The sequence below is a fragment of the Haemaphysalis longicornis genome, unplaced genomic scaffold, assembly GCF_048455015.1.
Source record: "Haemaphysalis longicornis isolate Haplotype H1 unplaced genomic scaffold, Haemaphysalis longicornis Haplotype H1 scaffold_7, whole genome shotgun sequence".
In the NCBI taxonomy this organism is placed as follows: domain Eukaryota; kingdom Metazoa; phylum Arthropoda; class Arachnida; order Ixodida; family Ixodidae; genus Haemaphysalis; species Haemaphysalis longicornis.
In genome coordinates, this window is record NW_027526422.1 from 45,707,201 (window position 1) to 45,727,908 (window position 20,708).

Consider the following 20,708-nt stretch of genomic DNA (forward strand, 5'->3'; position numbering starts at 1 on the left):
GAGGTTGTTTACCTCTTTCTTCTCACTGTAAGGTCGGGTCCTTTCAAAAAGAGAGTCCGGTGTTCCGCAAACTGGGAGAGGGATGGTAGCAATTGACGTGAAAAACAGTGGCGCGCCAGAACCAGCGGGTACATTTCTGACATCAGCACTAGCCTCTGAGTAATTGGAACCGGCTGAGCACACGATAATCAGCAACGAACCTGCCAGGTAAAGGCGGTGAAGACCACCAGAAGCATTTTTGTTTGCTTTTTGGTTGCGCAAAGGGCATCGCGGGCGCACCGGCGTTATTTTCCGTACACGGTGTTTGCTGGGACTTGTGTTTTGCATGGCTGTAGATTTTTTCTGCATTCATTTCTGCTTCTTGGCACCGCACAAACAGTCTAAGATTTAATTTACATATATATACTGCGTTCTCCTTATTTTGTAATGTTTTTCCGCTGGCGCTCCATCGTCCATGGCGACGTTTGCCGCTGCACTGCTAGTAGGACTGAGAAGCATACACGCAAGGAAAACATTTCCTGCTTTTTGGCCGACAGTTTCGAAACAGGAAGTTCCTTCCTCGGGGCGATAGCTCTTGAGTTACGATAGCTCTTTTTACACCTAGATTTATTTGAGGGAAGTTCGCCCTCCTACATTTATTTAATGCAGAATAACGCTAGGGGATCAACCCAAAAAGAGGAAAAGGTGATTAAAGGTATGAAACTAGATATCCAAACTGCGCAACGTGGTTGGTTAAGCCGCGAGGGTCTGAAAGGAATTAGAACAAGAAAAACCTTACATCGTCGGTACCATTAATTACATAGATACAATAACGATGCGCGTAGTTACGGCAATATGACGTAGCAATCCGCCGACAGCGATACCTGTGCACTCGTTTTTGGAAACTTGCCCAAACTTGTATCCTCTGGGCGCCCGCAGCGTTACACTGAGGGCACCTGTTGCGAGGCCCGTTTCGTTGGCTTCTGGATACCACTTCCCAGGCCAGTGCAAATCGTCTGCAGCCCTACCTTCCCGAAGCCCTTCAAGATTTGACCAGCGCAATAAGCCACATACGTAACGGCAAAGATGTTTGCCTACCTGTAAAGGGTGCATGCCCGCAAGACGAGGCGTACTGCTGGAAAGCCTCAGTAAAGATTGCAGGGGCAATCGTTATTTCGAGAAAGCATCAGGTGGTGTGCAGGGGCGAGTGGTCGCCTTCGTTGGCGCATGCACCGTGATTCCGCCTATCACGGTATGCTACGAGACAACAGCCTGCGTCACTGAACATCCACGGCGACGGACTATGCGACGGACACATGTTCCGTGTGACGAGCGGAGTGATCAATAATTGACAGCTGTAACTTTGAAAAAGTTCTCTCGCCCATTACACTCAGCCCTGAGGGAGGAACTTCAAGTTCTGAAGTGCCGCTTCTTGTGTGCTTTTTCTGCTATAGCCGAACATCGTGAAGGAGCTCTTGATAAGATACCCCATCGAGCTGACCGCCAGTCAGCAGGCTTGGTTGCATCCACAACCTGGACTGAACCTGCAACAACAGTTTTATCAGAGCTTGCTATACTACATGAGATTGGACAACATCAGTGGCCACCTATAACCACATCATTCCAGCTCACCCCACCTCCCCTTTTATTCAACTACTTAGGTAAAGGATTATTCAATGAAATAATAAAATATCAATAAAGACATTTTAATCAATCAGGCAAATTGAGAAACTGTCGGCTAATGAACGTGAAACGCCTCAATTTCGAGTTTACTCTGTGAATATATATGACATGCGTACACACGTTTGATTTTGGCGAGGCAGGCTTTATATCCTTAGCTGCTAAGGCGGTGGTTGCTCAAGGTGAAGGCCGCGGGTTAGACTGCGGGCCGCGGCGGGTGTATTTTAGGTGGAGATATATGAAACAAACACGCCTGTGCGTGGAACTTTTGACGTTAAACATGCCGAGGTGGCTATCATTTTTCATTAGCCTAGCTTGACAGCGCAGGCGACATCCCAGTTTGCTTGCACCGATATACATACCACGACAACGTTTATAGCTAATCCGACCACGTATAATATGGCAGTGCACCTTGTCTGCTGAAAGGAGCTTGGAAATTTAAAATAGTTTGATTAGCGTGAGGAACCCTGTCTAGTTCAATTACTCATAACAGTCGACCCAAGATAACTCAGGTAAAAGCGGTCCCTTCGAGCTCTGCCATGGTAGTGACGGGTACGAGTTTCTCAAGGAATCCTGGTGACTAGAAAGCCAGAAGGGAATAATTTCCACGGCCATTCCCGATTTGCCGCTAGCCGATGGTGGCGCCCTTCCGCTGCGCCCGTCTGCTGTCATCTTGGTTCACGCCATGCTCCACGTCAGAACTGTTCTTGCGTTTCTAGCAAAGAGTTTTTTAACTGTTTTAACTGTTTTTAACTGTTTTAACTAGCGAAGAGTTTCTTTTTCTTGCTCGGAAAACTACATGCCGTAATGCATAATATTTACACAACTTGTTCAAGAAATTGCTTGGGGAATTTTTAGGTCCTTTTTATCCGTGGTTAAGCGTCGCTTGCATGCCCGGGTCACAGCAAATGCATTTCCTCCGCAAAACGCAGTCAGGGAAAAAATTGTATTATGAATTGTGCATGCTTCTATAACAAGCCACATTTATTTATTTTTTCAGCAGGTCGCGTTCTTTGTCTTCAAAAGATGACGCAAATATATCATAACACGGCTGGTTGGTAGCTTGTCGGTTGCAGGGATCCAAATTTTTCCTCATTATCACCACCTCTAAGACGCCTATATCCCACAGCAAACGTTTTAATGGGCTCGAGTGCACAAAGAGGCATGAATAGCGGCGCAGTCTGTGCGTATGGCGTGCCCACATTTGTGAGGGGTTCACGTAGACGGACGTGCAGACGTGGCTAGCTGTGAACCAAGACACTTGAGAAGCTGGCGGCAGAACGCTTAGTTGGGGGGGACTCGCGTAGAGCTAGTTTTCCTTCATTCTCTTCCTCCTCGCTAAGAAGTGGGCGCTGCTTTTGTGTCAGGCTCGGCAGCGGGCTTCGGGCTATTCACATTTCCGGCCGCCTCGGTCGACCACCAGGTGGCGGCGTTTTACGCGCCCGAGTTCTGCGCGGCGGCGCCTAACCCTAGCCCTCCGTCCTCTGCTGGCTCGGCGGCCGCCATTCATCAAGACTCCTCGGCCGCCGCCATCCACGAGAACTCAGGTGAGTGGCGCCCGGCCTAGCTCTGCTGCCGCCGCTACTCTCGCGCCTTCTGGTGTTTTTCCTCTGGGCCTTTTTTGCCGCCTCGTGGAATTTTTGAGCAGTAATCTGGTACTGCCTGTCCGAGCAATGAGTAGCGCATACATTCCAAGAACCTTGGCAACTGAGAAGACTCAAGCCGCCGTCGTTTCGCACTACCAGTGATATTTGCCGAAAGCCACTGTGCGATTAGTGTGGTCTAAATGGCGACCCAATGGACCTTTTTCACCACCTCTATCTGCGCATGCGCTTGCGGGCGCCGCAATTACTTTTGGCGGCTCTTCTGATCAGAATCGCCGCTTTTGACGGATGCGGTAGAGAAGCCATGCTCAACGCCAAACAGATAGTGGTTAGCATTCTGGGGCCACTACAGAAGCGCTAAGTCACCGGACGGTCAACCACCGGCATAAAAAATGTACTAAATTTCGTCGACAGCGCACGCGAACAGCGACCTTCGCGCACCAATTTAAAAAAAGCGGAGCGTGGTGTTCATGCAAAGCAAGCCTCTTGACTACCAACGCAGGCGTGTTTTGTGATTCGCAGTATTGGGCGACAGCGCCACAGGCAACCATGGGTTAAAGAGCCCCCAATTGTATTCCCCGCTACGAGCGCTCTACTTCGCATGGAAAAAGTCTATTGCGTAGAGCCTAAATTGCCGGAGTCGACGCGAGGGGGGGGGGGGGGCAATGCGGGTAACTCGCGGTTCCTTGTCATCGAAATTGCGACCGCGCATTAAAGGTACCCTGCAACACTTCCGATAAACGCTTTCACTCTTCAGGACTGGACGCATTGTGAAAGCAATAGTTCATCAGCACGGAGCGACACTGCGTGATTTGTTCGTCGCAGCAGACCCGCCTTCCGTTTCTGCTTTGCTTTTGTGCCTTTTTTTTGTCTAAAGTGGCTATCGAAACCGTTTGTTGCTGCAATTGAAAGGCAGGCGGCCAATAGCTCCTCCAGCTGTAATGACATAATCTGAGCGCTTGAAGAATGCCAGGACCGGGAAAGATAGCAAAAACTTTTGAGCAAGTTTTAAAGTTACCTTGTGGGCATAGAGCAGTAATTTTCGGCTGTGGCCTCCTAATCTAAACACTGGATGTGTTTGTTGAGTACGTTTTGAAAACATTTAGGATTTCGAAAAAAAGTTAAAAATAGTGTTGCAGGGTCCCTTTAAGGTGTATTTAAAAGATCGCGAGCTGACTTTCGCGTTAAAAGCGAAGCTGGTAGATTGCAGAATTTGGGCTGACTGCTCTGAAGTGACTACAAACGACGGCTTTTGCGATTATAGCCCGTAGTGCGTTCCGGTGTCATTAAGTGATTGCGTGCATAAAAAAAAAGAGGGGGGCGGGGCGTAGTATCAGTAGGGTTAGATATATCGATACAGGTTAGGCTCGAAAGGCATCCCGGATTCCCGGGTGCTGTCCAAACAGCTTTAAAATAAATATTTTGATACTCACCGCCGCGCACTCCTCATAAGTTCAACCCTCTTACGACCGTTGTTGTACATTCGATGCGTGACGATGATCTTATCGTTCATTTATCTTCCCTCCTAGCAGCTTGTCCCTTCATGCGAGCCAACATGCAAGTGGCGCCCGACTCCAAGCGCAGAGACTACACACTTCACATAGTTCGCCGCACTCCACGTGGTTGAAATCACTGTCAGATCCACTAAAGATTCCTTAGTTGAATGTTTAGCATTCGTTTTTGTTTAACACCAAACATTCCTTGTATGAATCGCTGAAATCGCGCCCGCTATAACTCTAATTGCGCACAAAAAATAACACGCAAGTCATAAAATCGGTTACTGAATGAATTTGTAATGCTCTTTTTTGGCGCCTAGTTTGGATAGGCTGTTTTACCTCATGCATCGCCAGTGCATACTGCTGGTAATGACATACGGAGCAGAAACAACTAGAATGCAAACTTAGGTCGGCCCAAGGGGCCATGGAAAGAATAATGTTAGGAATAACACTCAGGGACAAGAAAAGAGCTAGCTGGATCAGAGAACAGACTAGAGTTGACGATGTCATAGTTCAAATAAAGAAAAAGAAATGGACTTGGGCTGGCCATGTAGTGAGACGAACCGACAGCCGGTGGACAATTAGGGCAACAGAGTGGATACCAAGAGATGGGTCTTGAAGATGGAGGGATGAAATACGGAATTTCGGGGGTAAACAGTGGACTCGATTAGCACAGGACAGGAGCGGTTGGAGGTCAATGGGAGAGGTCTTCGTCCTGCAGGGGAACTGAGCAGGATGGTGATGATGATGATGATGATGAGGAGGAGGAGAAGGAGGAGGAGGAGGATCGCCGCTAGTCTGTTACGGATCGTGGTGCGTATAAGCAGCGGCACCTAGGTGAATCGCTTGTTCAAGAAATGGCGAACACCTAATTGAGAGCGAGGAACAGCGCTGGCCCAATCATTCCGTCGATATATAACTTCCCCTGCGTGCTGATGTCTACGACGTCGCTTGTTTCCCAACTCCGATATCATCCACTCAGCATTGCTGCACCTCATTTGTTCTCTTTGGAACCACTAGCTTCGACACTTAACAAGTAACACCATAGACTCCTTTACGTAAAAGGAATGGAAAAGACTACTCGCAGCATGGCGGGGCGTGGTTGCTTTTTGTCTTTTTTTAAGAAAATAAATAAGAGAACTGCAATGAGCTATCAGCTTATCGTTAACGACACTAATTTCGCGACGCGATCTTGATGTGTTTAATCTCCTCATTCTGGCCCGTAATGACGCTTTTTCAGCATGTGCGGCCGCGCGCAATTTTGAAAAAAAATGAAATGGTAGATGGTTTGGGCCGCCAATATGGAATTCCATGCTGAAGCACATTTCATTGCACAAAATTGGCCATATTTGTACTCCAAGTTGGGCATTCCAAGGTCGTTGTTTGACCGCTTGCTACTGGAATACTTTTCACTCGCGATATCGTTGTTAAACTTCTGTTATTGCAAACGTGTGGTAATTTTTTTTAATCGGCAGGCCTCACTGCAGCATCTCATGTGGGAAATCCAGCTTACAAAAACCAAACATACCCCGAGTTATTTAAATTTAGCGTAATTTTCATACAAAAATGCACTCCTAGGAAGTCCTTCTTTAACGGCACTACTAGCAGTCATGTCAAAACATGAAAAACGCCCGTGTGTACGAGATTTCGGCGCACGTTAAAGATCCCCAGCTGGTCAAAATTAATCCGGAGCCCTCGGGGTGTGAGCAGCGGGAGGTCCCGCTGGTTATACTCCGCTCGTCGTCGCATTAGGAGCAGGATTCTTTTTTTTTTTTCTAGAGAGGAGTGGAAGTGAAGCGGAGCGGTATTAGCCTCACTAGATATGAGATTCCTGCGCTAGTGAGCAGCGGATTGCAACAGTTTCCCAATATGAGCGCCGTCATGATAGACCAACCTTTATTCCGCCGTAATTTCTCGTTACAAACACCGACGTGTCTTGTGACAGCGAGGGAGAATGAATACAGTAGGAGTCAAAAGTATAGTTTTACTGCCACTTTTGGACCTTATCAGAGCCACATCATCATCATCATCATCACCAGCCTATCTACGCCCACTGCAGGGCAAAGGCCTCTCCCATTAATCTCCAATTACCCCGGTCCTGTGCTAACTGCGACCAATTTATCCCCGCAAACTTCTTGATCTCATCTGCCCATCTAACTTTCTGCCGCCACCTGCTGCGCTTGCCTTCTCTAGGGATCCACTCTGTTACCCTGTTACCCACTCTGTTATCAGAGCCACATAGACGTGTGAAAAAAAAAATGTGGAAACAAAACGTGCCCCTGGTTGCTTCGCTGCAAGCGATGTCCAAAAAACGATGATGTTCGATGAACTGGTTGCCGGACAGCGCGTCCATCGTGCTCGGAATACGGCCATGAAAAACGAACAAGGCATTGCTAATCTTCCTATACCCATCCTGGTCCCGCACCGCTGATCTCTAAGCACTCGCTGTAGCGTCATGGTCCTCCGCTTGTCGTGACCCTGCTGCCGCTCCTTGCGCTACATACACCCCGCGTGTATGTAGCGAGCACCGATAAAAGGTCGTGCTTCTTTTTTCTTTATTAGACAGACGGCTGTGCTGAGTGCACGTATAGAAGCGTTTTTGGACTACTTCTAAGCTATTCCACACCGTGGTTTGGAAGCCTGGACATTCCCAACTATGGGTGTAGAAGAACCTAGAAGCAGTCTAAGAATGTCTCCCATCATCCGCAGTTTCTTCGCACTCGTATTTTGCTTTCAGTTCGCTCGAACAGCGCGTCTGTGTTACCGGAGGTCCTTTACTTGTCTGTGTCCACTAGCCAGCGAGCGTACAGATAATGTAAACAGAGATAGGCAGAAACCAGTCTTAAAATTGCGCACATTTTTTAAAGTGGCCGGTTCGTTGCCAGTCTAACGAATGTCATGTGGATTAAGCGCGTGCTCCGGTGAGTTGTGGCCAAGCTAGTCTTTCCTCGAATATTACCTAAAATTAAGCTGCATTATGCACTAAAATAATCCAGCTTTTATTCTTGGTTTGAAGGGATTGGTAATACCATAGAACCGAGCTATTGAGGAGTGTATTGTTAAGTCCTAAAACAGTCCTGTTCCACACGTTTAAGCCGGGCACAGGTACTCTTTTCACGCCCCCTTCCCCTGCAACTTCCCACTTCTGTTCGTACCGTACTGTGGAGCAGGAGGAGGAGCGTTTATCTCACCCCTCCACTAGGTTCGAACCATGCATGTACTGTTATAATTCTAACCCATAAAGAGAGCTAGAGAAAATTCATTTCATCTGGAATAATCCTCCATGATAAACTATATCATGGAGGATTGTCCAGGGCTTTTCACTTTAATTATTATTATTAGTGTTATGACGATTGTCATGATTATAACGAAAACGGCGATGGCGATGCGTCATTTATGAACGTGCGCACATCACGTACATAGGCATGAACGGGACAGCCGTACATCCCGGTGTATGCTGAAACAGCGGGTACCTTTGCCTAGAGAAAGTCTTCAACTGCGTCAAACGCGAGAAAGAATATTCGGACCAAGCCAACTCTCCCTCTGTTGCTGACCATGTTCGTGCTAAACGAAACGTTGGTCCAGCCAGCGAAGTAATTGACCTTCGTTTCACAAGCAAGCTGTACTGCGTGTTACTTGCAGTTGTAAAGCAAGGAACTTGACCTCGCACTATAGCTCGCCTGTTCCGGTGTTTCATACTTCAGAATTTGCTCGCGTGAGTGCGCGCGTGCGTGCGGACGCAACTTCCTTCACGCTTGGCCCCTGAGGTACGTTCAAATCGTTCAAATCTCCCGCTTCTGCGGCACTTTCGCGCTCTCACTTTCGATCTTTTTCTGTTCTCGACTTGCAGTCGTCCGGCGCTGTTGCAACCCCTCGCTTTGAGCCGGCGCCCTCGTCGTCGCTTGCGATCGTGCGCCCGCGATCCACTTCAACGTCGTTCGGTTAACGAGGTCAGCAGGCAGGCAGGTTGGTCCGAGACGTAGTCCATAGGTCCCCCTAGAGAGATGCAGCGCTGCGTGAAACTCCCATAGCTCCGTAGGACTTCCACACGCACCCGCCACGCATATCCTGCCTCCTTTAGCTGTAGCTAGAAGTGCCTCGTGTGTTTCGCTGCTGCCGTTTTGCTCTGGGAAACAGGTAGCAGCACGTTTCGCTTTGTTTCCATTGTGCTTCTAGTCTGGTGGGCTGGCAGCTCTAACCTGCCGCTGTAGCTAAGGCGCTTTACTGCAGCAGCACGTGGGTTTGATCGGCGCCGCGGCAGCTTACTTTTTTGTTCTTGTGGCTCTTGTGGAAGCGAAAGACAAAAACGCGTGCATTACGATATTAATGCGGTAGCATTATATTACCCACTGGGAGAAGGAAAAAAACGGCGTTGGCGTCGGCGTCGCAAGCCAAGGAACGGTTCCCACGGGACTGCGAAGTGTTCAATAGCACTATCCTCGCATAATAAAAACACAAGTAAAGGTAATCGCAGCTATACAACGCCTGGGCATGATAAAACCACGTGGAAAGCGGAGAGTGTGGCTGTAGATGTGAGTGCGGTGTTGGGCGGCAGCGGCGCGTCATATCGAGCACGCGTCACGCTGCCCTCACACAGTGGCGCAGCAGTCAACATTATTCAAAGCGCAAAATGGAAAGGAGCTCTCAGCGGCGCTCAGTTTGGCAGTAATCCTTTCGCAATCACAACAAACCGGATTAGACGCTGTAATTGTGCGAACAAAAGTAACAGGAAAAGGTGGTTAAGGGTGAGAACGCCTCTAATAAGGGTAAGTAGGGTAGTATGTTAGAGGGGACAGAGAAGGGTGGTGGAAAGTGTGGCGCGTGAAAGGAAATTACAGTATAAGAGAAGGTGCTTTAGGCCGAAAATGACAGCGTGGACTGTCAAAATTGGTTATCCTTAAGGCGAGTTGAGCTCTTTTATGAACTTCGGTATAGTACACGTTAAGGCTAAAAGCTAAAGTGGAGTGGGGTTAGAGGAAAACATGATTGTCTGGCCGTCTTAGTTGCCGTTGAAGGGGCAAGAAGCAAATACTGCATCTTAAAATTGGTTCTCCTCGCGCTCGAGTTACAACAACAAAGACAGCCGATGAAGCTACTTTCGCTCATTCATTTTGGATTTCGCAAACGCGGATGACTAATGGGTACAACGGACGAGGCGCCGGACGCTCGTCGTTGAGTCATGGCATAACGGCGCCGTCTGGAAACGAAACGTGTTGGCCGTCGCATTTTCACGCTCGAGGAATAGGCAGTGATGACGACGTTTTAGCAGATACCCCTAGAGAAGTTTCCTTCGTAAACTGGGACCTTCAGGCGCGATTTGGAAATCTAATCATTGCTCGCCTCGTCGGCGTTTGCTGGCTCTCCCGCGGGCTAACCATGTTACAGAAATGTTGCTCCACGAAATTGGCCTATTTCAGCGGAGAGCTTTCGATCACTGCCGCTGAAGTCTGTACCGTTATTTTTTTTTTCTTTGGTGACCACGATGTTTTCTGCAAATTATTTCGGAATGAAGCAAGCGCTGAAATGGGTGAGCTTCATTCGCCGAAACGCTTGTCGCGAGAAATGCCCCTAAAATCAATCGCCGTGGTTAAAAATTGCGTCCTTGTTCCGGCGAAACGTTTCTTGCGAAAATTCTCCTCAAATCAACCTTAAAGATTATTTTTTTCGCTACAACCTTGCTACTCCGTTACGTAGTTCGTGTAGGTGTAAAGGAATCACTGTGATCTGCTGACGGGACACCTGACACCGTTCAGGCAGTTGGGAACCACAATCAGGTACAATCCCGTGTACAGCTGTTATGCGGGGCCTTACATCTGGCGTGTCCTGGTTGTTCAACCGGCACAGGGCTGAACATCGTCTTTAATGCGAAAACAATAAAGGGCCCATTGAGCGAAAAACCCAGCGTCGGCGTCGGAAGCCGATAAACGGCTTCCCTGCGACGGCAAAGCGTTCCGTAGCACGAGCCTCGCAGTCGCACGAGCCGCAGACTAGGCAACACCTGCTCCTCCACGGAACCAATAGGAAAACGGAAGGTGCAGCTAAGGTTATGAGTGTTTTCGACGGCAGCGACACGTTATATCAAGCACGTACCCCGCTGCCCTCACACGCCGGCGCAACGGCCACAATTACTCGCAGCGCGAAACCGGAAGGAGAACTTCACGACGCTCAACTGGACATCAATTGTTTCGCACTCACAACTCGTAAGGGATGCTTAGGTGTTCTGTTTTGTTTCCGTCGCGTTCAGCCCGGAACGCCTGCTTAGCAGCGGCAAGTGATGCCGCCTTATCTAAATTAAAACACGGCCTTATAAAATGAATTTATAATTTCAGAGAGTCGGGAGGGTTACGGTTTCAGCCCAGTGGCCGGCTTCGCAGCGGGGCTGTAAACGTCGGCCTGCAAGGAAGGAACAGAGCGATCTCGTACACAAATCGGCATTCCTAGCACGGTGTGAGCATCGTTTACTCATTTACTCATTCCATGTCAATCACCGTGTTGTTATCTGGGCTGGGGTCTGGGGGAGGTTTGTTTTCTTATCCAGATCTGCTTACCGAACGATGTGGCTAAAAACAATTGGTCACTCTCCCTCGTGGACTAGTGCCATACGTGGCCATGGACCAGGGGCAGCTTTCTTGGCAGCGCGTCACATAACCCTCGATGTGCATTCGCGACGCCTGGCTGGTTAGCTGCCTAGCCTCTTACTCCGAGCCATCACTTTGCCTGCAAATGGGGCGCCACAGCATGAATGCTTTTGTGGCGGTGAAGAAAACTTACTACGCGCGCTTATTTCTCTACAGATTTTTTCGTCTCTGCACATTACTATGAATGCGTAGCATTATTTGGATACTTCGTTCAATACGCGGTACCTGGAGCCCTGTCGAGCTGTCAAACTTGTTACGCCAAGCTATGATCGAGTTGCCTGCGAAGGGTGCACCACTGCGCTAAGGGCCTTAATGCAGTGAAGCAAACTTTAGCATTAATGCGAAGGTAACTAAAAGGCTGTCAATGCGACGAAAAGAAGATTAGAATGCTGGTGGACGAAAAGAAGAGAGGGCAATATTGCCTAGGACAGTTTTCACCCCTAACAAAAAAAAGTATTTTGGGCCTAATAAGCTTTTTGTGCCTGCCTTAAGCAGTACTAGTATTAAAACAAGAGTATAAAATATAGGTATATTAGTCCTTTTTGGTAAGATGACATGTCATCACCCCGCTACCAAGGGGAAAACAATAGCAATCATCACCATCATCATCATCGAAGCAATATCCTACTGCTAACATTTTTCACACCACAGGATTTATTTCTTCAAACTATGCGGAGCCTGAAAAATGGGTATTAATGCGCAGAATTATATCGATATTTCACCCACTTCGCGGTACATGGCTGCCTAGTTGGCTAGCCTCTTTGGACGAGCTATCACTGCCTTGCCTGTAAAGGGTGCACCACGGCACAGTGAGTTATCTGGCAGTGAAGCCCGCGTTAGTATAATGCGAAGCGTACTCTCATTGCTCGCACTGCAGTTTCTTTCCTCCAAGGAGCGGAGTATTATGGAATGGGTCTTAACTATTCAAGTATCGCACAACGCTTTCTCCGAGGGTTTGCCGGATACGTGGGCATGGGTCTAAGGCTGTTTTATTGACAGCGTGTTACCTACCCCGGACCTGTATTTTTGCCTTTGATGGTTCTAGTTGAAGCAAATTCAACAAACTAACTCTTCCAGTGAGGAGCCGTGGTTTTGAACTTGTCTCGTTTCAAAATCAAGTCAGCCTGTAGATCGTGGCTAACAGTTTATTTCGCTCCTTCAGAAGTATCTTGTAAGAAACTATCCAGAGAACGCTGGCGTTGAGCGCGGAACAAAGCGGCTTTTTTTAAACCGCGGGAAAGAAAAACGCATTCAACGTAGTACGCTTAACGAAATTCTGCACGCTTATCAGATATCCCTAGAGGCAAGCCTTGATGTAATTTGTTTTAATACGGCTGCATTGAAAGTAGCAACTTTTTTTTTTTTTTCGGTTTCGTACGCACCTCTACTTGCAGGTGTGCGGACGATAGTAATTGGCGTTCTAAAACCATGCTTCTTGATGTTCCGCACACCTGCGTCCTTCTACGGGGATTTTTTTAGAAAAGAGGAAATTGGCTTATGGTAAATTACACCGGTGGTTTTGAGCGGGTTTTCTTGCTTCGAGGAGGAAAAGTAGTGTCTCGCTAGTCGATATCGAGTGTATCCGCATGCTTACCTGGTCGATTTGAATCAAGTGTCGGCTCGATGGGGCGCTCTGTCTTTATACAGCCCGACGAGTCGGCTTCGACCGAACCTCGAAGAGAATGTAATCGCTACGTCTTGCACTCGTCAGTCAATGCGCAGTACCGCACTCCTGCCTTTCCTCCCCCTTTTACATGCGTCACAGAGATTTTATTAATTATAATATTAATAATAGTAATAATATAATTATTAATAATGATAATATTAACATGAATTAATGTTATTATTTATAATATCCGCAACATTAAAGGGGCCCTGCAACACTATCGATAAGCGCTTTCACTCTTTCCTTCGCGTCTGGAACCACTGCGAAAGCTATAGTTATCGCCAGCACAGAGAGGCACTGCGTGATTTGCTCGTCGCACCAGATACGCCCTCCATTTCTGCTTTGTTCTTGCGGCTTTATTTTTAAAGTAGCTATGGAAGAGCGTTCATTGCTGCAACGGAAGGAAAACCGGCCAACAGCCGCTACATGGCCTCAGTGACGTAATTCGAGCCGTTTAAAGAAGGTCAAGACTGGGAAAGAGAGAGAAATATTTTGAGCGAGTTTACAAGTTATCTGGTGGGAATAGAACAGTAATTATTGGCTGAGGTACTTTGCGACCCAGTAATATAAGTACTGGGTGTGTTAGGGGACTACGTTCTGCAAGCACTTAAGATTTCAAAAAAGGTTGAAAAAAGTGTTGCAGGGTCCCTTTAATATCGGGGATATTTTCTTTCCTCCAGGGTGTACACGTCTCCAATGATGATTCTAATGATGACTCCAATGTTAGGCGCCTCGTGTGGCACAAAAGAAAGCGGGAATATTTCGTGGTTTCTGGATTACCCAGACTTAAAATGACGGCTGCATTGACTCGAGTATACTTGGTACTTGCATGCACAGGCGCCGGTGAATGCAGCAGATCTTCTGAAAGTGGACGCGTTGCGCCGGAGTGCAGCTCGCGCCAGCCGACGCGCCTTTGAGTGCGCTTCTCGATGACCGCGGAAGCTAGCACTGCGTATCCTACCGCTGGCAGGATTTTTCAACTTTCGTCCCACACAGCTTTTGCTTCCCTCTCTTTCACCCGCGAGTTGGGCGCTCCTTTCACGAGCCTGAACAAACGCTGAAGTAACTACGTTTCTGTTTCCGGAGAGCTCCATCTCGACCCATATGCCCCCGGGCAATGATTCTTGCCCATCTCCGCCTCCACCTCCCCCGTTTCTTTTCCTGAAGGAAGCTGCTGCTGACACCTTTCTTTGAGAGGCTCGGCCGACCTTGTAGACCTCCCCATTGTCGGAAATGTCAGCCTCCGTTATAAGAGCGCATTCCGTTACCATTTGCAGGTGCGCAGAAAATCTTGTTTTACGAAAGGAAGCCTTTTAGAAGTAAGATCCTCGCATTGGTGGTCGCATACACTGTTACGCAGCACCGAAGTTTCTTCGCGGCACATGATGGATCCCCGGTTTCCGTTTCGTTTTGCAAGTCCCGCGTACTAATAAGAACTATTTCGGAACGATTTTTTTTAACTTGCTTAAAATATCAGCTCTAAAAAGAAGGGCCTTTTACAATTCCAGCTTGTGTTATTTTACGTCAAACCATTTAATCTGGTTACTTCTGGCGTGAGAGTTCTCGCTAACCCATGGGCGCTCCTCGCCGTATTCTGCCGCACCCGTCCGCTCACCGTTTCACTGTGCGAGCTTCTCCTCTGAGTGGTTAAAAAAACGTTTCCATGAAACACAGAGCGCAAGAGTGGAGCGAAGCTCCGTAGAAATGTATAGTACGGATACGCAGAACGAGTGTACGAACAGCAGTGGTCTGGTCTAGTCTAGCAGCGTGGGAAGCGCGAATGGGCATCTGCGAAGTCAAAAAGGGGGGCGTTGGCAACAATGGAGGAGAATGTGTGATGCCAGCAACGTTGGCGCGACAAGTGCGGCATTCGGCGACGCTCGCATGCTGCCTCCGTGCGGCAAGCACCATCGTATTTACGCCCTCCACCTCATCCTCGCAGCTAACCTAGGCAAACTGAGGCTGATCTACGCACCATGGGTTTTTTTAACAGCGGAACTGTCGTTACTGGCCGTAAGTTCGTGGTTCTTGCGCGCCGAAAACTCTCCGCGAGGAACGTTATCGCGTAGGTGTCGCGCAGATGTCGCATTACCCGCACTACAAAGGAAAGACACGTGATTGCGGCCGCCGCAACACTCGAGAGGAGCGTGCGCACGCGCTCAGTATCGTACAAGAGACCTCGCGCGCAACGTCTTCGCAGTTCTAGGCAGGCCCAGGCGCGGATAGTTCGCACGGCCTAGGAAGAGGCCGCGAACCGAAAGGCAGGGTGTGCTACTGAAACTATGTGTCCATCAATGCTCACCTACAACAGCTTCGCGATTCAAGCCTTGCCCATGAGTGGAAGCTTCCCTAGATTTTTTTATCACTGCTTTCTATTGGGGTTTAACTGGGGTGTTTCTTTTTTTCGTTTCCCCCCGCCCCCACCCCCAACCCCTGCATGTAGGCATAAACTGAGCCTAGACATTCCACGTAAAAGGCTGTTATCGACTTCATCTAGCTTGCGTTTATTTCGCGCTATCTTCCCCTTACATATATGGCCACTTTTTTTTTTCTCCGCACGTCTTTTCGCCACGTACTTGCGAGGAAAGGGACGGGGAGGGGCGGGGGGGGAACAGGATGGTAACACCCGCATCGTCATCGCCAGGAAGCGACCACCATCGTTATGAACAGTGCCCTGCACCAACAAAGCAGCGCGTGGCCTGCGCACGCGCGCACAGAATGATCATGAGCGCCAGACTGGGCGGTCGAACGTTCATCGCGCTCCCTGCACTCTGCTCGGGCGCCGTCAATAAGCGTGGAAGGCCACAATGAAGTCGACGGCTGTTCCTATGGCCTGGATCAGCAACGTGGCCCTTGGCGGCAAGCTGGAGCCCATCGTTGTCGGCCGTTATCGCAGCAATAATGCCCCGTAGGCCGGGCTCGCTGCAGCACGCCCTACTATGTCAAAACTGAGAAACCTGTCTCGCAGTCCGGTGGCAGCGCCAGTGGTAAAGCGTGATGTTCCGTGCGTAACTCGGCAACTGCACGCTTTAAAGGCTCATAACGAACTTCTGGAGCCATTGGGGTGAAAAAAGGGCAAATTTTGTCAGAAAAACGCATTGCTAATTTTTGCTAGTTTCATTATCTGTAAGCCTTCCTCTGTCATGTTCAACTGTACGGACGTCAAATGTGGACTCGAACCTTAGTCAGAACTGTGACCCAAACGTTTTACTGTCGCGACGGCAACAAACTTGAGTCGCTTCATTTCCCGCCATTGCTTTGCTGCAAACGGGTAGCACAAGCCTCTTTGATTTGACATGCTATGCGGCAGTTTCGTAGATCATAAAGTAAATAGAGCGTGTGTTTTTTTTTTTTTCAGTTCCCTGCAACTTGTTTCGCTTGTCTCAGGCTCACTACACTCGCTACGCCATTGGCTCAATGCCGCCCATGGTCCGCCGCGCATTTCTTAAAGTTGATTTAGTATGTTCATAGTAAACACTTGCTAATTCATGAAAACGCAATTTTCGTTGTCATTTCTATGTAACCTTCGCGTTTTTTGCGCAAAAGATTTGTGCAATTAGGTCCAGTCGCAGCACAACGACATTTGGATGGATATGCGATAATATGCGCAGAATGCAGCTAAAATATTTCAATTTTGCGGTCACCTTTGATACGAAGATTTGCACAAACCAATGCGGCCCGGCCAGGAAAAAAATCTCTAACATGTGCATACCTTAAAAGGACTTCAAAATTTTGTACCCTGAGCAACTTTTACTTTCTGGCTTCATTAAAACCACAAGACTTGATTCTGTTTTAAACGCATGGCTTGCAAAAACCGAACCAAGTGAAAGAGGGAAAAGTTAAACTGTTAAAATATCTGAAATGGGAAATTTACAGTCACCTGACACACGTGTTAAAGGGGAGGTTCACGTCTGGAGCATGTCTTCCAACGCCACAGCTCCAAAACACCGCTCCAGAAAAGGAAAAGTGGGGAAACCGTCCCAGGGATTTGTCACCGAACAATGGGAGCTGTGCGAAACGCAATTCGGACATCGCAACTAATCGTCATGGCTTACCTGTTACGGCGACTGAAATTCCATATTTAATCACGATACCGGAGTCTACCCTTACTTTGATCACTGCTCTAAATCATCCGATTTCTACGTTTCTAGCAGCTCAATTACTCCTTAGTTAACTAACGCTATTATAGTAAGCACCGGTGAAACCCAGATGGTCAGTTACGTAGCAATGACTTCGTCATTTCCGGCAGGCCCTTAATTTTGCCGAAACATAGACCTCACCCAGTCTAAAATGACAACAGAAATACCGCAGAAACCTAACAAGAATTCCTGTCGTACGACAAAAAACTTTGTTGTGACAACAGAAGCATTACGACAAAGCCATCTGTTGCTACGACACACATTTATGTCGCAACGACAAATTCAGTTTTATCAACGACGAACATTCCTGTAGTCACAACAGAACTGCCTGTCGCTAGGACAGCCATCGTGCTGTCGTGACATAGCCAGCTGCCAAAACCACAACAGACGACAAGACGAGACAGTACGACACGCAAAAATACGACAGACTACAGGAATTTTTCGTGTCGTCATTTTCGACTGGGCAGGCTTTGCCATAGTCTGCACATCAATCGACATGAAGTGTTGGTTGGTCAGGCCTCGCTTAGTCACGACTGCACCTACGTCATCCTCACGGTGGTCTCAACTAAAGCACTCTTGATGGCCAGCGCGAACGAAAACATGGGACCAGAAGAGAAAACACGACTCGGGGGCTGTCGTCTCGTGACGACAGCTCGTGATGGCAGCCCGTGTCGTCTACCGTGTTTTTAAATGCAGAGCATTTCAGTAACTCGCGATGTCACCCGCGTTGACGTCCGTAGTCGTAGTCCGCACCCCTCCCCCTACACTATATAAAAAAAATACTATCCGGCGCCTGGTTTCGATCCCTCGACCCTGCGGGCGGAACGCAATGTACATGGTGCTCTACCCACTGCGCCACAAAGCCGACACAGAATGGGAGGCTACGAACGCGCCTTATATCCTTGACTCATTCAAACTACGTCAAGAAGCTGCTGATACAACGCATTCACTACCACCAACTCCCCAAACACTAAACGTTAACGCAATACACCCACCCCCTATGCGACGCATTTACTCGAGTCCCCCTCGCGGGGAGATGGGCCCAATTTTGCTCACGCTGGCCATCAAGAGTATCTTCCAACTTACCCGGTCCGCCATCCTACTTCAGTTCAACTATAGCGCTTGAAGCCGCTGACCCTTCTGCGTCTCGTAGTTTCCTTTTTTGTCATCACACTAATCATTCTGTCGCTCATGGCAGCACGCTGTAATAAGCGAACATCATCAGACAATCAGTGTTCAACTAACGCCCATCTGTTCTACATCCTCTGCGCGTTCCTAGTGGTGATATATTTTCAACATCTACGTGGATGCTCGTATTGGCGACGCTTTGCGGCATCTGTGATGGTAGAAATTAATGGAACCCCATATACTGGGAAAGTTTGGCGACTTATTAACCACGTACCGTCGACGATTGTTCCAACCTGGGGCGATGTAGTTGACCGGAAAAATGTGGGGGGTGCTGTGTGGCCAGTGCAACGCCCCTCGCGTAGCGTCCTGCGCGTACTCCAAGAAGACAAGATCATGGAGCGCCCCGAAGGGCCAATTTACCAACGGGTGCAGTCAGACTGGTGTGGCGTGACCAAGAAGACTGTAAACGAGCCTTTAGATACCGCGACTCGTGCTTCTGTGGGTCCGTACAAACGATTCACTGTACTTAGACAACCTCAGGGATGCGGAATCGTCGCATGATATTGGATCGTGTAGATTCGTCATTTACACCGCAGTTTGTGAAAACTACATCGGGCGTTTGTAACGCGAAGCCGTGAACACACCATATTTCTGAAAATACGATGATGGTCTTATGCGACAATTAAGGCCCTCCAAAACTTAAGCTCCCCCAAAGCTATCGCCGTGAATTTTTGTGTGGGTATGCAAACAGCAAGCTCGAGTCCTTCTGCAGAACTAAAGTCGGGACTTCGCGCTTATGTATTTGTTTCAGCATTAATCGCGATTATTCTGTGCACCCCGGTGACTGTTACGCGAGTTCGAAGCTTTAGCTGCCGTGCTATAAGTCAGCGAAATTCGACGCGAGACAAACACATCCCGCTCTTCCTGGTCGCGCTCCTGATTGCCCGATTGTGTTCCTTTTCCAGTGGAACTCAACGGGCAGCAGACGTCACCACCTCTACTAACACAAGCCCTCTCAGGTACCTGCTCCCGTAACTCTCTCCGCTGCCGCCGCTACTCCCTGCACTAACCCGGGCGCATTCTGTGCCGTGCTGGCGCTGCAATGCCGACTCTGCTTGGGTCCAATGACCGATGACGGCTTTTCGAAAGAAAACGGAATACAAAACGCTCCTGTCCGCCAACTTGTGGGCACCGTAACCACAACCGGTTGCACAGTTAAAACTTCGCCGAAGTAAAATCCGAAATTTAATTCCTTTTTTTTTTTTCAGCTGTGGTACTGCCCCTCACATTGCCGTAACGATAATAGGCTGGTTGAAATCGTAAGAGTTGTGGTGCGCTACAAGAAGCAAATAGCCTTGAACGCAAAAGTTTCTAAATTATTTGCGATGTTTCTCGCTTTGTTTTTGGACTGGTAATGTACTCTTTCAGGCACGTTTTTTTTTTTTTTTAACATGTGCATTGTGTTCAATTCCGAGCGTTTCAGTTCGGGCGTACAAAAAAAAATACGGGTAGTCGAGTTATATCTATATTTGCATCGATGCATGCAACATATTGTTAGCTGTCTTGTGTGGCAAACAAAAATGGGCAAAAATGACAGCTAATTAATTAAGGAATAACATTGCTCTGTCCAGCCCTTAATAGATTGTTTTAGGAATGAAAACAGCTCATTCAGGAATGAAAACAGTATTCATTTAGTCGATTGATTTTAAGGAGATAGTTCAAAAAGAGAGACAGAATCAATTTATTGCAGTCATCCCTCGATATAAACGTTGGAAGACGTGCATTTGAGGCTAAAAATTATGCGAAAACGCAATATTATGCGAAATTATGCGAAATTATTCGAAAAATATGTTAAGCCATGCATCTAGTGCACTGTGTGATGATATTTGCTGGAACGCTTAAGTATTCGCGATATAGATTTCGGAACAATAATCTCTACTACATTAAAACAAAGGCCACGAGCAGTGACTTGCTTAAATCGCACGCTTGTAGCCACGATCAAAATATGAATTAATTCATGATCGAAAAGCCGTTGCCTAAGGATAGGAAGAAACTAACCCCCCCTTGCCCGTTCTCGGAAATTCCCGTGCGTGAGCCGTTAGGTCACACTGAGTGAGTCGTTACGGAAACACAATGGTGCCCCGCTGGCAGGCGGCTGCTGCACAAGTGATAACTTCCGTTGCGTTTCTCCCGTTTTCGCCTTGTCGTGGTCGCCTCTGTGCCTCACTCGTTCTGTTCACCCCTCTCCCCCCTCCTCCCCCGCACAGCGAACAGCCCTGGCCCCATGGACATGTACAGTTCGAGCCAGGATAGCGTGAGCTACGTGCAGGCCACGTCGCCTCAGCCGTCGGGATTTCCCCCTCTCACCGTGAGCATGG

The 20,708-nt window shown here is 48.3% G+C and overlaps 1 protein-coding gene across 8 annotated transcripts in view; it reads left to right on the forward strand.

The window, feature by feature from the left end:
• Rbp6 (RNA-binding protein 6) overlaps positions 1-20,708 on the forward strand; it is a 586,247-nt gene that overhangs the window by 546,543 nt on the left and 18,996 nt on the right. For 3 of the 8 annotated variants that reach the window (XM_077677081.1, XM_077677084.1, XM_077677089.1), the window contains 2 exons: positions 19,296-19,349; positions 20,598-20,707. In XM_077677081.1, coding sequence (XP_077533207.1) covers positions 19,296-19,349; positions 20,598-20,707 — 164 coding nt within the window. Of the gene's footprint in view, positions 1-1,433; positions 1,694-19,295; positions 19,350-20,597; position 20,708 lie in introns of those variants that run through there. The other 5 variants (XM_077677080.1, XM_077677082.1, XM_077677083.1 and 2 more) reach the window with 2 other exon arrangements.